This window comes from Schistocerca piceifrons, chromosome X (genome assembly GCF_021461385.2).
Source record: "Schistocerca piceifrons isolate TAMUIC-IGC-003096 chromosome X, iqSchPice1.1, whole genome shotgun sequence".
NCBI lineage: Eukaryota > Metazoa > Arthropoda > Insecta > Orthoptera > Acrididae > Schistocerca > Schistocerca piceifrons.
Window position 1 is genome coordinate 350,189,150 of NC_060149.1, and position 17,528 is coordinate 350,206,677.

General features: G+C 38.1%; 1 protein-coding gene across 1 annotated transcript in view; it reads right to left on the reverse strand.

The window, feature by feature from the left end:
• Positions 1–17,528, reverse strand: part of LOC124722880 (vacuolar protein sorting-associated protein 13A-like) — a 752,258-nt gene that overhangs the window by 167,328 nt on the left and 567,402 nt on the right. Inside the window, exons 49-51 of the mRNA XM_047248017.1 lie at positions 16,011–16,133; positions 7,335–7,520; positions 1,746–1,925 (exon numbers count right to left, since the gene is read on the reverse strand). Of these exons, the coding sequence (XP_047103973.1) occupies positions 1,746–1,925; positions 7,335–7,520; positions 16,011–16,133 (489 nt within the window). The remainder of the gene's footprint in view (positions 1–1,745; positions 1,926–7,334; positions 7,521–16,010; positions 16,134–17,528) is intronic.

Below are 17,528 nucleotides of genomic sequence, written 5' to 3' on the forward strand. Positions count from 1 at the left end.
CAGACACACTGTCATGGGTACATACTAAGGTACCAATGATCACAATATCTATACTTACACACCTAACATCCTGTATATTGGTAATCTTTGTGTAGAGACATAGCAATTTGATCATAGCAGTAATCCATAATTTTACTTCATGAATAAACAACTGAGAATTAATTTCAGCACTTTAGCTTTGATTTTTCCTTTGTTATCACCATCCTCAAGAAGTGTTCTTACACGATTTACATTGGTGAGCTACATTTAATGATGAATGTAACTTTCACATGATGGGTCACTGCTAAGTAACATTGTTCAATGAAACTTGGACCATATGTAGAAAGAACTTCTTCAGTACAGAAGGTAACTGAAAGAAATATCCAATGAGGTAAACAGAAATGACTCTTTTATTCAAAGACAATAATTACACTGAAGTGACTGTGATTTATGATGGTCTCCTGGGCATTACAAAGGATGGGTCATGGTCCTTAATATAGTATGTGCTCACAAATATGCCTCCCATACCAAAAGACCTAGACCACCAAGACACTCATGTCTGGCAATATTTCTGTGTGCATTATGTGTTTCAAACTTGTTAGCACATGAAGGTACATCCACTATCACTACTCAGACTGAATCTGCTCTCATCCGGGTAGATGACATTACCCCACTCCTCACAGGTCCAGTCCCTATGCTCTTGACATCATTGCAAATTGTGCCACTGAAGAGCACGTGTCAACAGAACACAATGCACTGGTCATCACGCAAAGAGATCAACCCCACGCAGTCACTGTGCCATTGTGAAGTGTGGGATTGCATGCCTTGAAGGCCTGTTAAATTTTGTGGTAAGTGCACCCACTGTTTGATGCATGAGTCCATTCTTGCCACTGGCATAATGTATTGTTGATCTGCTGTTGCAGTTGATCATGCTCAACCACCTCATCTCCTTTGGGCAGCAGTGCCTGTGGTTTTCAACACATCCTACACACTTGAAACATTGCTATGATCAATACCAAACTTCTGGGCTACACTTTGCCCTTCATCCCCAAATGCTGTCTCTGGGACACATTTTAATAAAGAACATCACCACAATACTCCATAACTGCTTGCTGATTGACACAAACTGTCTTTTCTCATCCTTATGTTACAGGACCAGCCACATTCAGTGCTGGCATAATGTTGTGGCTTTAGCTCCATTTGTCAATATGTATTCAGTGCAGTTAATTTTGGTAACTGATATAAAATTGCATCTTACAGGATATTCCTAAACTGAATTAAAAATTCTGATGTTTACTAGGTCTTGTTGAATGTTTAAATATGGTAGTTCCCTTCATTATAAATGTTTTAAGGAATTGAAAGCAAGATAATGAATCTAGTCTAGTTCTTTCCTGTTGATGACTAGTTCCCAGGTTGTACTTTTCTCTCTAGTTTACTCATACAGTTTCACCTAGCAGTCCCCTAACCTGCCCCAAAACATGCTTGTATATCCCTTGCTATTTTCTAACTCCCGTCCATTATTTGTCTTGGTCTCCCTACTGCATCTCCCTTCAATTTCAAATACAAACATATTACTGACCAATATACAGCTATAAAAATCTATGAGACATGTGAAACTGTTATTCACATAACATGTTACAGATCATGATGTTCATCATGGGGATTAGGTACAGTAAAATTAGCCATTTTAAATTTTTTTAAAATTTTATTCACTACTTAGGAAATTAAAAAAAGAAAAATCAAAATAATGAAATATTATCACTCACAAGTGAAATACCAAGACCAGTGATGGACACAAACATTTCCAAGTTGCTCTTCTCTGCTTCAATTCTGCTTTGCGCTTGATAAGCAATCCTCTCATCTTGTGTGAATAAGAGAACTCTCTGGTAACTCTCTAAGTAGCTTACCCAGTACACAACAACTTTGTCTTTGCGAGTTTTCTTTAGCTGTCAAACACAGAAGATTTAGTACATTTATAAATATAAATTTATGTGAAAAATTAAATATCAGTCTTCAAATGTAGAATAAGTGACATATTAACACTCACTACAGTACACAAATATCATCACATTTCATATAAATTCAAAATAGGAATATTCACTTCCAAATAGGTCTTTTGGCAACTAATTTTGGAAACTCCATAAAGTAATCTTCCAGGATGTGAAAACTAGTTGACTTGCATTTCAGCAACATCAAATTTAAAAATATCATGTACAGACAATGCAGATGAAAAAATCCCCCCCCCCCCCCCCCCATTTCAAGCTTCCTTGGAATGTGGACATCACATAAGAAATATTTTAAGAAAAGATGCTTAAAACTGTTCTAAATAAGGAAAACTTTTGAAATATTGAATATCATGACTAAAAAATTAGAATGGTTCCATAGAACATACAGGTAACTGCCTCAGTGGCCAGTGGCCAGAAACAGTGATTACATGTGTGTGGTCTGTGGTTGTGTGGATGTTTTGTCTATTTTAGAAGGAGGCCTTATGGCCAAAAGCTCACATGTTTTTTCACTCTTTTTGTTGTGCCTGTCTGTGACTCAACATCTCCTCTCTATGGTGTGCAGCAATCTATCTTTTCATAATGTAGTCATTATTCCATCCTGGATTTTCCATTTTTTGATAAGGATAAATGAAGTGTTCAAAAATAATTTAAAATCTTACATATGTCATGCTTCTCACAGAAAATACTACAGTATTTACATTTATACCTAGACAGTAAAAGACACTCCCAACAAATATTAACTAAATAGTTTATGTAAACAATTACATGTCTAATTTCTTGTGTGTGTGTGTGTGTGTGTGTGTGTGTGTGTGTGTGTGGTGTGTGTGTGTGTGTGTGTGTGTGTGTGTGTGTGTGTGTGTGTGAATACATAAGTACAAATGTTAACTGCATTTATCTTGCTTTAAAACTCCAGTCTAACATAATAATTGTTATGCACATGATATCCTACTACCACAGGAAATGATGTAGATTACATGAAGATTTGTAACAATCTATAACAAAGACCACTTGACTAAAATTTTGTTGCAAGAATATAATGTTGTTCTGCATTACAAGGAAACTGGTTTGAAATTGTGTAAAAAGGAAAAGAAAAGAGCATGATGTTTAAACAAGTGAGATAGGACAACAACTTTTGAGTCTGAAGACGTAGTGTTCACATCCCTAACTGGTTATTCTGACTAAGGTTTACCCCTAAATCCCATAAGAACACTGCTAGTTTGTTTCTGTGAACAAAGCTTTGGTCAGTTTCCTGTATCACCTTTATCTGAGTGAGCTTTTTGATCTCAATGTCAAACTGCAGTTATTCCTTCAGTGTATGAGATACTGGATGATGTAGCACAGCTTAAGCAACTGTATGTGTGAATTGTGAGTTTACTTCATACTAAACTGATATATTTGAAATCACTGCACAAAAGATCCAGTTGCAGATAAAAAATTATTATTTATACAATTACATGTGTGGTGCCTGTTCTTTTGGATATGTCTGATAGAACAGACATGCAAATGAATAGATACGAATTGTGGAACATAGAACTATTTCAATGCAGATGCATGCCATCATTTGTCCCTTGCAGGAATACAGTGAGGTTATGAACAATAGGGAAAATGAACAGGGTCATAGCATTAGTGGTGAGCAGCACTTGGGAAATTGCATGAATGGTAATCATGCCTGGGTGGCAGGGGCAGTTAAGGCAACCATTCTAGAGAAACGGAGCATCCGTGTTCGAGTACCAGACTGGTACAAATTTTCGAGTGCAGCTGTTGAATTATTTCAGCACCCACAACATGTAAGTCATACACATTTACCTTTATGCAGTGCCTTGGCATACAGATGAAGGAGAGTCACAATTACAAATTCAAACAGTACAGGAAGGGGTTTAAAAATGTATTCATAAGAAGGCTTGCATAAGGTAAACATATTTGCAAGATAGTATATGTCCTACTTAATCTAGGCTTTATTTTGCAAGTAACAGGAAAGAAGAAAAAAAATGAATGTATGAGGTATCCAAACTGTCAGTATATCATTGCCAAATTTTCCGTGTAATACATTAAAAATAATTTAATGAAATGTGATATGTACATCATTTTGAGTTGACCATGACTGCTACATTTGCTACACTGATGGAAAAAAAATAACAAAATCAGGAAAGAGTTATGCAACATAATTGAAAGTTGGTAGGCATGTTCCTACAAATGAAAGACGTGTCTAATCAAATTTCATGCCAGTCGCATAAGATTTGTGCTAGTGCTGCCCCTATGAGAATGCAAATCAAGTTTGCTTTAAATACATGCTGTAATGGTTGTGATCATTCATTACCTTTGAGCCTGGATGTGGTGAGTTGATGTTAGTCAAGAATGCCTTTACGGCAACAAAGACACCATTATCAACAACTCACTGAGTTTGAATGAGGTGATGTAACAGGGTTATGAGAAGCTGTATGTTCCTTCTATGATATTGCAGAAAGACTTAACAGGAATGTAGGCACTGTACATGATTTCTGGCAGCGCTGGTCATGAGAATGTACAGTTGCATGAAGACAAGGCTCCAGACAGCCATGTGGCATTACCACGAGGGAACACCATCATGTTCAGCATATGGCTCTGGTACATTGCACAGCCTCTCTTTGTCTACTTCCTACTTCCCCCTCTCTCTGTCCATTTCCTCCTTCCAGACTCTCTAATCATATCCTCCATCCCTTTCCTTCTCGCTGTCCATCTGCTATGCCTTTCCCCTCTGTTCATGTCCTCCTCTTTCCTTTCACTGTCCCTCTGCTCTCCCCCACTCTGTTTACCTGCTCCATCCCCCTTTTTCTGTCCATCTCCTCCTCCCATCTCTCTCTGTGCATCTCCACCTCTTTCCTTTCTTTGTCCATATCCTCCACTTCCCTTTCTCTCTCCATCTCCTCCTCTTTCCTTTCTATCAATATCTACATCCTGCTCTCTCCGTCCATACCCTATTCCCCCTAATTGTGTCCACCTCCTCTTAAATAGTTAACGAATATAGTCTGGTTATTTGCACACAGTGAAATTTGGAAATTAGTAGTAAGTTCCTATGTGACCAAACTGCTGAGGTTATCAGCCTCTAGGCTTATACACTACTGATTCTAACTTAAACTAACTTACGCTAGGGGAGGACTCTCAAACCTCTGACGGGGCGGTGAGGAGGAGGTGGTGGGGGGTGGGGGGGGGGGGGAGCGGCATGACCCGTGGCAAGGTGACACAGACCATGCAGTTAACACACAAGGCACACAGTGAGCTATGCTTCTTTCTCACCCCCACTGCTTCAAGAGGTACGTGGTTCTTACCCACACAGTGGTTCTATACAGGCAGTATGTGATAAGCTACCAAGTTTATTTGAAACTGATCCAGTGGTTTAGAAGGAGCTATGGAGCATACATACATACATATATACATACACTTTTATAACGTGTGCAGTCAGTACAAAAATGTTGAGAAAGATATCCTACAGAATAATAAGTCAAAACCTACAACAAAAGGTCCAAAATTATTAGAATACTGAGAAGAATAAGCAGTCAGAGTGTCTGACTGCCAGAGGAGGGCACACGGTAAATATTCAGTTTGGTGGGTGGACTGCAATGGATGCACTTAGCAGTGTGAGGTCCATTGAGAAACTATTTGAATGAGAATCAGAGGCTTGAAGGTCTGGAAAGCTGACAATGACCAGGACAGCAGTGTGAAGAGCTCATGATCCCAGGATCTAATTACAGAGTCCTCTTATTTATATAACAATGGGGAAGAGGATGGAATCATACTACGCACTTATAAGAAGGCATAAATTGGGGGTCCACATCATATCAACAAGAGGTATTCAAAATTTTGCACAAAATCGACAAAAATACCCATATATTGTACTTAAATTTTCATGTAGATAGTTACAGTATTTATTTACAAAACTGGGCAGTGATGTCTGACCTGTTACAGAAATGTAGAATCAGCTTGGATAATTACTGCCTATGGCCTCTGGAGAGTCTACAGCAATACTAGAAAACATTGACTGTGAAGAGTCTTGTGTATAGAGTGGGGTGTTAGTGCATGTACAACATTTTAACAACTGCAGTAAATAAAATGACCTCCTTCATTCTGCATGGAAAGTTATCACTAAATAAGATTCCAAAGATCAGTTCAGTAAATATCCGATATGTTAATTAAACTTTATTTCCTAGCTATTAATTATAGGTGTACCTACGGGATGAACTTAATTTTCACTCTCACATTAACATCATTGATACACAAAAACAAGCAACCTCTTGTATAGAACGGTGCATGCAGACACTGGAATATACAAATTTTCATTGCCTATAGTGTATTATTTATTTAGTCTGCACTATTAGAGCCTATTATCTGAGATGATGATGGATGATAATAAATGCATATACTGAATATTTTCTGGCACTTATTAAAGAAATGCTAATAATACATGGTTTCTTCAAAACGGACACAGCCAGTTCTTCCTTCATTATTTTCCTCGATCAAAGCATGTACTGAATCTCCAATGACCTCACTGTTGACGTGATGTTCAACTCTAATCTTGCTTCCTTTATATCTCTAAATATAAACTTCACAGCCGGTTACTCCTGCATTACTCTGTTACAGCTGGTCTGTAATAAGACTGATTGGTAGTTACAAGGACATGCTTGTAGAATACTTTTAGACCCTGCAACAATGACATCACACCAGATTCCACTACTGGCATAACCAATGACATCACATCAGAATCCAACTGCAAAACTGGGGGGTGAATAGCCCACACTAGCAGTAAAATACCATGATGCCAAGAGATGATCCTGAATGAAACATTTCAAACTGCAGTGCAGGTGTGGTCATTTTCCAATATCACACTGATCCTATCAGTTCACTTAAAATGGAAACAGGACAAAAGATCGGCACCTGCAAATATAGGAATCTTGGCACTAATATATATTCACAGGCAATGTAAAACAGGCATGTCATCCTCAAAATCTTAATAAAATGGGGAAATTTAACTAACAGATCTCTCAAATACATCAATCAGAGTACATTAATGTATGCAGTGATTAACAGCACTGGGAGATGGCGGTATACTGATAAGTTATGTAAATAAAGTGTATATAAGAAATTATTTCTATGATAGTGCATCTCATCATGCATTGCTGACAAGATATAATATCACTCAGCAATGACTTCACCCTCAGACGGCAGTTGAAATGTCAGTCTGATATAATCTTCTAACTATTCCATTTGAAATATAAACATTTAAAAACACATTTTAATATGATACAGAATATCTCTCTTTCAAAATGTAAATAACTGGAAAACATGAAGAATATTGTAAAGCATGCCTTAACTTACATGTTGCTCCCTTTCATCAGATTCTTCAGATCCTGTATCATCACTGCTGCTGCCTTCTTGCACAGATGACTTTGGCGAAAGTCTCTTGAAGCTAGCTGATAATTTAGCAGTGACTGTCGGAGTGCTGGGAGTGACACAAGGCTGTTTGATTGTATGAAAACTCACACGCTCTTGACCATAACCATCCTGTTTGACAGATAATAAACAAATGCCTCTTACCTTGCTGCATATAATTGCTCAAAACTGTCTGGCTACATAAAATTAAAACACGATGAAATACAAAATGAATTTTTATCACGAATGTTTAACAGATTAATAATGTGTGATTTATTGTGACTCAGACTCAGATCTTTATCACTGACAGATAAAACTCTACCATGCAAGAAATGTAAGCATGTCACATATACTGTTGCAAAGCTTTTACAGGACCATACCTATATTATTATTTCCCAAACTCTACACAGGCTCTATGCACACATTGTTAGAATAGCACCCTTGGGTGGCAAACTGAAGTTTCTTTCTGGAAAAAGACCTTAGGTTATAGCCAAAAAAAATCTCTACAATGTGAGAAATCTATGCATATCACATATGCTGTCTCAAAGGTTCTATAGGACTGTATATATCGCTTTCTTTCCCAGAATATACAGAGCCTCTTGGAATACATTGTCAGAATAGCATTCTTGGGTGGGAAATGGGAGTTTCAATTTATCAAAAAGTTTTACAGCAGCATATTTTACCCCTTCCTATGCCAAAGATAGATTATGTAGAGGATAGGGTTAGTCTTCCTTTTTTCTGGTATTATAATCATGAATGTCACTGTTGTTTTCATACTGGTCCACATTGTTGAGAACAAATTTCATTAATGAGTAAATCTACTGTGAGGGACTCGCATTCAGGAGGACGATGGTTCAATCCTGCATCCGGCCATCCTGATTTAGGTTTTCCATGATTTCCCTAAATCGCTCTAGGCAAATGCCGGGATGTTTCCTTTGAAAGGGCACAGCCGACTTCCTTCCCCATGCTTCCCTAATCCGATGAGACTGATGACCTCGCTGTTTGGTCTCTTCCCCCAAACAACCCAACCCAACTCTACTGTGAGGGTGTTGTAAGAATTCTTAACCTTTTAAACAGATTCTTACAAGATGTGCGACTATGGGCCCCACACATTATCCTAATCACTTTCTTTTGTGCAGTGAATACTTTCTGCCTAAGTGTTCAGTTATACCTCCCCTCCTAAAAAAAATATTGTTCCATATGACATCAGAGAGTGAAAGTATTCAAAGTATGTTAGCTTGCTAATTTCTATACCCTCAAAATTAATCTAATTGCAATAGTTGCTGAACCTAGTCGCTTTAGGAGATCTAAAATATCAATTTTCCAATTAACATTCTCATCTATATGCACACCCAAAAACTTAGTATGCTCTACCCTGGCAACTGACTTTTGTTGATGTGTTATATTTATAAAAAGAACTGTACCACTTGCAGTAGAAAATTTGATGTACTGTGTTTTTTCAAAGTTCACAGCAAGCCTATTCACAGAAAACCAATCAATAACTTTTTCAAAGACATTATTTTATCATTTTCTACTGGAGTTTCTTTTATTGGATTAATACTGATACTTGTATCATCAGCAAACAGTGTCAGTTTAGCTTATTGTTTCAGGTAAGAATGGAGGTCATTCACATATATCAAGAACAAAATGGACCCATGATCAAACCCTGTGGAACACCAAATGTTAGATGAAGTGGGAAACTTCTGTAAATCACTTAAGCCATATAAAGAAACTTTTTAGTTCCTGTTCCATAGATATGACTTAAGCCACTCATATGCTGTTCCATTTAGACCATAGAATTGTAATTTCTGTTTCTTTAGAAGTTTCTTTACAGTGACTGTATACCATGAAGGGTCCCTCCCATTACGAACTGTTCTACTGGGTGCATATCTATCTAGTGTATGGTCAAATATTCTTTTAAAATTCAGCAATAGCTCCACCCCACACTCCTGTCCTGTGCTAAAAGTTTCAAGTTCCTTATTGAGATTTCACATTACTGCTTTTTTATCTAGTTTACTGAACATATGTATCTTTCTACTTGCTTTAGTTGCCCTTTGTACTTTGGTAATCATTGTTGCCACAACCATGTCATGGTCAATGTTAGCAGTTTCAATGTGAACATCCTCAAAGAAGACATGTCTGTTTGCTGCCATTAGATGTAAAATATTCCTAGTTAAAGTCTCCTTCAACTATAACAGTATAATTGGGGAACTTAAATACAAATGAACTAAGGTTTTCTCTACAGGTTTTGGTTACATCAGGAGTTAACTCCGATGGTAGATAGAATGATCCATTTACATTTTATTCCACCCCTCATACATCATCAGAGTGACTGATTGAAGTTTGTGGTTACTGTATACTATCCAATCAAAAGTACCCAGACACCTATTAGTGGACATTAATATAGGGTGTGACCACCCTCCACCATTTGATGGCTTGAACTCTATTGAAGATACTTCCAATGAGGTGTCTGAATGACTATGCAGAAATTGCAACCTATTCTTCCTCAAGAGCCAAAACCAAGCAACTTAGTGATGTCGGATGCTGGGATCTAGAGCAAAGTCAGCATTCTAACTCATGTCAAAGGTGTTCCATTGTGCACAGATCAGATTACTGGGCATGCTAGCCCATTTCAAGAATGTCACTGTCTACAAATCTTTACCGCATAATGCTGTTTTATGACATGGTGCATTACCACACTGATACAATCATCATTTCCAAACTGTTCCTCGACTGTAAGCAATACAAAATGCAGTAAAATGTTGGGTTGGGTTGTCTGGGGGAGGAGACCAGACAGCGAGTTCATCAGTCTCATTGGATTAGAGAAGGATGGGGAAGGAAGTCGGTCGTGCTCTTTCAACAGAACCTTCTCAGCATTTGCCTAGAGTGATTTAGGGAAATCACGGAAAACCTAAATCAGGATGGCCGGACGCGAGATTGAACCGCCATCCTCCAGAATGCGAGTCCAGTGTGCTAACCACTGCGCCACCTCACTCAGTTGTAAAATGTATTCATATCATTCTACATTTAGAGTTTTCTTCAGCAGAATAAGAGGACCACCCCATAATCATGAAAAAGTCACTCAAAACTGCATAGTTCACTGTTGGCATTACACAAAATGGTTGGCAGTACTCTCCAGCCATCTGCCAAACTCAAACCCTTCCTCTGGATTTCCACAGGATATCCATGATTCATCACTTCAAACCACTCATTTCCAGTGGTCCACTGTCCAGTGCCTTTGCTCTTTACTCTAACTCAAGCATTGCTTTGCACTGACTACAGATATGCGTGGTATGTGTTTCACATTATCAAGTGGGACGCTTTATGTCCTCTTTGTAGTTCATGTTTGCTTAACTACAATGAGGTATCACTGCATATTATGATATGCATATTTTTTCTATATTTGTTTTTGTAACATAAACATGCCATATGACTGACTTCATTACTTGTGTATTGAAGGTACGATGCTTCCTGTTACGTTTTTTCCTTCTTTTTTTTTTTTAAAGGTGCTTTTAAATTTTATATAATATTAATTCAAATTATTATAACAAAATAAGTGTTACATACTCTGATTTGGATTATTTATTGTATGTCAGCAGTGAAACATTTTTGGATCATTGGCTTGTCTTTACACTTCATACGACACGATGTGATTTGTTTGCAACTAGTAAGTACCACAGTACCACCTGGTGGCTGGTTGTAATGTCTATGGTGTTTACTTGAGAATCATGGTCTTCATTCTGCTAATGTATGAACATGAGCTTGTACAAGCCATGCACTATATATGTTGCTTTATGTGTTAGTTATTTTATGCTTGACTTACTAATATACTATTGTTCTCCTGTTCACAAAATATTGTTCTGTGATATGATATGATACAATATGCATTTGATCAAGATGCAGTGAAATGTATATTCCATGGCATAGTCCATGTTTAAGTTAAATTGTATTACACTCTTTTACATCAGATCCCAGTGTGCTTGAATATGTTGAGCCATGCTTTACAGACCTGATAATGGCAAAGTAATTTGCTGAAACCAGTCATCACAATAAATGCCATACAACAAGTGTACTTCTGTTTCTATAGACATGCGTGGCACATGAGAAATGCTCAACCAGTGTATTCCATTCTTTTTAACTTCCTATTCACAGTCATTGTGCATGCTCAACAGCTGGTAGCGCTGTGGAATTCAGGAGTGTTTCCTTCAGCTGATTTCATGTGACTTTACAACCATCCTCTGCAATGCTTGATGGTCCCTGACCTTCAGTACATGGGTCCTACTTGGTCACATCACCAACAGTCATGTTGGGCAACCCTAGAAGGGTTAAAATGTCCGTGGTGGATTTGTTACTCAGGTGACATCCAATGTATAGCCCACATTCAAATTCACTGAGCTCCCTAAACAACTCAATCTGCTGTCATTGCTTTTCTACTAACAGTACAGTACTCTCCACATCCTTTTATACTGATGGGTCTGCATCTCATGATGTCTGATAGTTCTGCAGTACATAAAGAGGTCTGGGTACTTTGATCAATTGCCAATTGCTCATTGAGGAGATCCCTCATTTTAGCATCATAGTGCACCATGTTCTTAATATGATGATGATGCTCATGTAAGCTTGTAACACTACAACAGCAAGGTTGTTCTCCAGTTGTAACATCACATGCCATTCTTCTTTTGACATACTCGCTTGCAGTAGCTTTACATATAATACTTTCCTGACCATATATTCTCTGATTGTCTATGCTTCTGCCCAAGTGGGTCATGAAGTGAGGCATACATTACATTTTCTTTCTGCAGGATCTCACTTCAGAGTCACTATAAGGCAATTTTTTGAGGCACACCACTGAGGCTGTGGTTTACCCTTACAGCCAATACAGAGTAGGTTTCTGACTATGAATGTGCGGTACAAGTCAGGCAAAATTTTGCTTTTGATGGTCAGGTACAGCTGTTCTTGATCAGGTGGCTTGTTACTGGAAGTAAGAACTTGAAAGCCCATCTGTATCTTTATTATGGTTTCCTCCTTTATTTTCATTGACTGCATTACATGAAGATGCATATTCTTGGAATTATTTCTCAGAACATTTAGAGCTATAGCTGTTAACAGTATCCTTAATTAGCTTAAGTATCAGACTTCTATTTATTAATTTTCAAAGGTTTCTTAAGGCATGTAATATTTGATACAGTAATTGCATAGATTATGGCTGTGTTTTCCTACATCAAAGTGCTAATGAATATTTGTAAATCTAATTAGAATGGGTCCCAGTGCAAATGCTATTCCCAGGATCAGAATGAGTTGGCTGAAATTATGTACAGTTGAAAGCTAATGCAATGGGTGTGCATAACTACACTTAAAAACACACTTCATATGTTCAAAACACCTCAAATATTGTCTTCTCCCACAGATGATGCTTTCTCTCAAAATGGAGAAAAAATTGCAATTTGCCTATCCACTTGATAACGAGTGGCATTTCAGTGGCAGCACTACATGTGTCGAACATAGGAAACATTTTAAGTGGAGACCCTAGTACAACACCTATCCATGCTACAAAAAGGAATAAAGAGCTATGTGTATCTGAAAGAAAGCCTAACTGATTGTGATACAGTTCACATTTAGGAAAGCTTTCTACATTATATTTCAGGTCAATACAGGTCACAGGGAGAGACTATTAGAAGTTGGCTAAAGTAGATATCTGTTAGGGAAACTAAGCCATGGATAGGAAAGAGAACCATGTGTAGTGAGTGTGTGTGCCAAGGGAACTGGTCAACTTATTGAAGCATCCAGCCTTGCAAATATTGATGTTGAAGATTGCAACCAAATACACATTGTTGCTCATGGTACAACAAACAGTACCTATTGCCTGAGTTCCTTTTGATGCCTGGCAAAGCAAGTGAAAGTAACCAGTCTTGCTTACAAAATTTCAATGAAACTCTAGCATTGTTCTCTGAAATGATTTGGAGTGAAACCCGAAACATAGACTTTGACAATTCTGTAGCTACAAGTGTAGGTGACTGTGTATGGAAGACATACAAGGGGTGTTTAGAATATGTGACTCTCTATCCTGTCAGGGTAAATGTTGCAAACTACTCCGACATACTTATACCAAAACTCAAAACAGACTAAGAATAGGTCAGACTTTCTAGCAGCAAGCAGACCAAACCACTCAGAAAATTATCATAGAAACAGGGACCAGTGTTCATAATACATCTGTAACAATGAAAAAATGACAAAAAAAGAATTTTACATGACTCTCTGCTAAAAATGTGGTAGTGCCAAATCCAAATTCCACAGTAGACATTTGCCCAGGAATCAAGACCCACCTGTTGAAGGAACACATTAGCAACATATATTGCTCACAGGATTGTTCAGCAGAGGCATCTTGGAAGAATTAAAAGGAATCTTCATCAACATAGGTATAAATTCTCTAGAAGTGACACTGAAGAGGTTTTACTGCTCACAGGTGTTCAACAGAAAACTAGTGTAGCAGTATGTGGAGGTTTGCCTGCAAACTATGAATGAGGCTTATCGAAAGTTAAACAATAGTGCACTGGCCATATAACTGTGTATTATTATGAGGTTGTGAAAAGTGAAATTAAATTACTGTGAAACGCAACTGTGCACCTGTCAGCTATATTATTTACAGTAGTCAGTGTTGGAATCCACAACCCATTTTTCAGCCAGTGTAGCAACACAGTACATCAACACCGAGGAATATAAATGAAGAAATAATCAAAGTAGGCCGAACTGCTACATAGTGTGATGCAAAACTCTGCAAGCACCTGTCACAACTTTTTCCATACAACAGAATCAAATGCCTTCCAAGAAAACAGGAACACAGACCTCTCATGGTTTCTTGATTATTGGTTGTATGCCATGAATCTATTTATGAGTTCCTCTTCCTTCAACAAAACCTGCTGGTCTTGTGGATATGTGAGGCTGAATATATGACTTCAAACACTGCTTCAAGATTTAGTGCAAAGTTTTGCTTGTGTGGGATATAGGAACAATAGTTCTGTAGTTGGAGTAGTTCCTGATGGACCCTTTCTGGTGTACAGGGATGAAGAGAGACTTCAAGCAGTCTTCTGGCCAATACGCAGTTTCCCATATTCTTGTACACAATGAATGCAGCACATCAACACCTTCCTGTCCCACTTCTTTGATCACGTTCCCAGATATACTGTTTAGACCGGGGACCTTATATTTCTTCAGATGCTGAACTTCATTCTCTATTTTTCTGCATAATATTGTAGGTTCCAGTGTAAGTTGCTCAATTGGCTGACTGTCTGTACTGTCATTAATTCCAGAATACAACTTTTCTCAGTTCTGTTTCTAATTTGCAACAGCAGCTTTTTGTCTCCAATAGTGTGCCTTTCTCAGCATCTACAACCCACATATAAGGATTAAATTCACTGGTCATGCTACTGGGTTTCTTGAAGAGATCACACGCTTGACTGTGATTATGATGTTCACCCGTCACAGTCCAGATACTATTAATGAAGAGTGACCTGTCCTTTCTGCAATAAGACTTATTTCTCTACACAGGTTCTTATATCTGTCTGGATCCAGGCAGTGAGGATCCAGTTTCTTTCAGATTGCTTCTCTCTTCAACTAAATTTAGTTTCAACTGTGACATCCAAGTATTTTTTTCCTATTTGTGGTCATTCTGATCTCAGATCTCATAAGGAAACAACCTCCTTCTTTCTTAGTCTTACAAGCTCACCGAATTTCCAAAGAGCTTCCTTGGTTGTGAGTCTTAGTTGTCTTTCTCTGCTCTTCTTGGTGGATATGAGCTTAATCCATCTTTTCATGGACAGAATACTGTGATCACTTCTACAGTCAGCTGCAAGTAGGACTTACAGCCAAAGGATGGATTGAACTAGGATTAAGTCAATCGGGTTTTTAAAATCTATCAGCAGGTGATATTTAAGTGTACAGTCTTGGACACAGTCCATTTTTGTTCAAAGTAGCAATCAAATTTTATTTTTAGAAAGTCAGATCCAAAAAAAACCATGCCATTTTTCTTTTCCATTTCCAGTACAAGAGAACACTTGTCAAGCAGATATTTGAAATGTTCTCCACCTTTAGGTAATTCCTTACCAAGCTGTCCCATTAGGTCTACTGGTAAATTATTATGTGAAAGAGGTAACAGGTTCTTTTATTTTATTTTATTTTTATTTTATTTTATTTTATTTATTTATTTATTTATTTTTGACAGATGCACAAGAGTCTTGCACAAAACGAAGAACAGATAAAGAGCTTGTCATAGGAGTTATGAGTTATGATACATACTAACTAGCACTACTACTGCTACCAATATTTTGGTTTCATATCATTATTACTAGTATTATTATTATTGTTGTTTTTACAGAAAAAGTGAATGAAATAAGCAACATTCATTATAAAAGCTTTTTCTTCATGGGCCTGCATTATTTATTCAGTGTGGTGACATGTTCTGTTACTATGTGGTAAATCATGGTGCCACTATGAAGTAATAAATAACTAACAAACAATAAATAACTTAAGATTAACTGGAATACTCATTGGTGACAACAACAAAAGTAACTCCAAAAATTTTGGTAGATGACAGTAGTTCCTCTACAAATAATATGTTATTTTTACCTTATGAAATTCAGCTAGGAATCCCTTAGACTTCTTATTGTAGATATTCCAATAGAGGTATCTTTCTTTAGTAGGGTCATCCCACGTGTACAACATTGACTGATAGGGACTCAGGAGCATCACCTGGAAGTTTCATATATTTTTGAAGTATGTTGATAAATTACTTAACTGGAATAATTAACATGTCAGTACTTACCTTCCAAGCCAATAGTATTTGAAAGATAATGTTTTTCTTAATGTATTACATGTATTAATGTAGTACATGCATTACATTACTGCTACATAGGCAACATAAGAAGTATTTTCAGGTTCACCACAAGTATTTTTTAATATATTTTTGTTTGATATTCAGGATGTATGTATTTTCTTCTTATGATATAGCACTATTGAGAAGTTATCCTCTGTATTTCAACTACATTAGTTGTTTTTCATGTTTATAAACATTTTGCAATTTTGGCTGTTTAAAGTTAAACGTTCTTTATTTCATCTTTCACTTCGGTATTACCAATTTCAACACATGCTTACCATCAAGTACTTAAAAAAATATCAGAGTTCCGCACCATGCGCTCAGCTTCCCCATTCGATTGTGGATGGAAGGTGGGAGAGCAAACGTGCCAAATACCGAAGCGCCTACAAAAATCCTGGAAGGTCTGCGAAATAAACTGCGGTCCATTGTCTGAGACCAGGATGATTGGCAGACCTTCCACAGAAAATATTTTTGCTAGTGCCTGGATTGCAACTTCTGAAGTGGTTGAGGAGCAGCGAACCACATATGGGAATCGGGAATAAGCACCAATGACAACGAGCCAAAAGCCATTGAGAAATGGGCCCGCAAAATCGATGTGAACATGCTTGGGTTGCCGGCGGCCATGATGAGAACGCTGCCCTGGGAGATGCCTGTTGGCTCGCACACTGGGAACAGGCGGCCACCAAGTGCTCAATTTCTCTGTCAATACCAGGCCAGTACACATGTCTGCGAGTCCAGGTTTTAGTATGGGAAACACCCCAGTGCCCTGCATGTAATAACGTGAGGACCTCCCTTCATAAACTTGCAGGAACAACCACATGAGGAGCTGTATCATCAGTAGCCAGAAGGAGAACTCCTTCCAAGACCGAGAGGCGGTCTTGTGGAATAAAATAATTACAAAGAGGGTCCGAGGCCCGGCCTGGAGGGCGGGATGACCACCCCCACTGAATGAGGCAAACAACTTGCCGGAGAACCGGGTCAGCTGCCGTTTCCCTGGCAACTCGAGAACTAGTGATCGGGAAGCCATCAACTGCTTGGCAGGACGCCACATCCAAATGAAACCACATAGTCTCCTCACGATCGAATGTAGGATCCGGGCCCACCAAAAGACGGGAAAGAGCGTCGGCGTTGGCATGCTGTCCGGTAGGGCGAAAATGAATGTCATAATGGTACTTAGAGAGAAACAAGGCCCAGCACTGTAGGCTGTGGGCCACCCTATCCAGAATCTGAGAGGCGGGGCCGAATAATGATATTAACGGCTTATGGTCAGT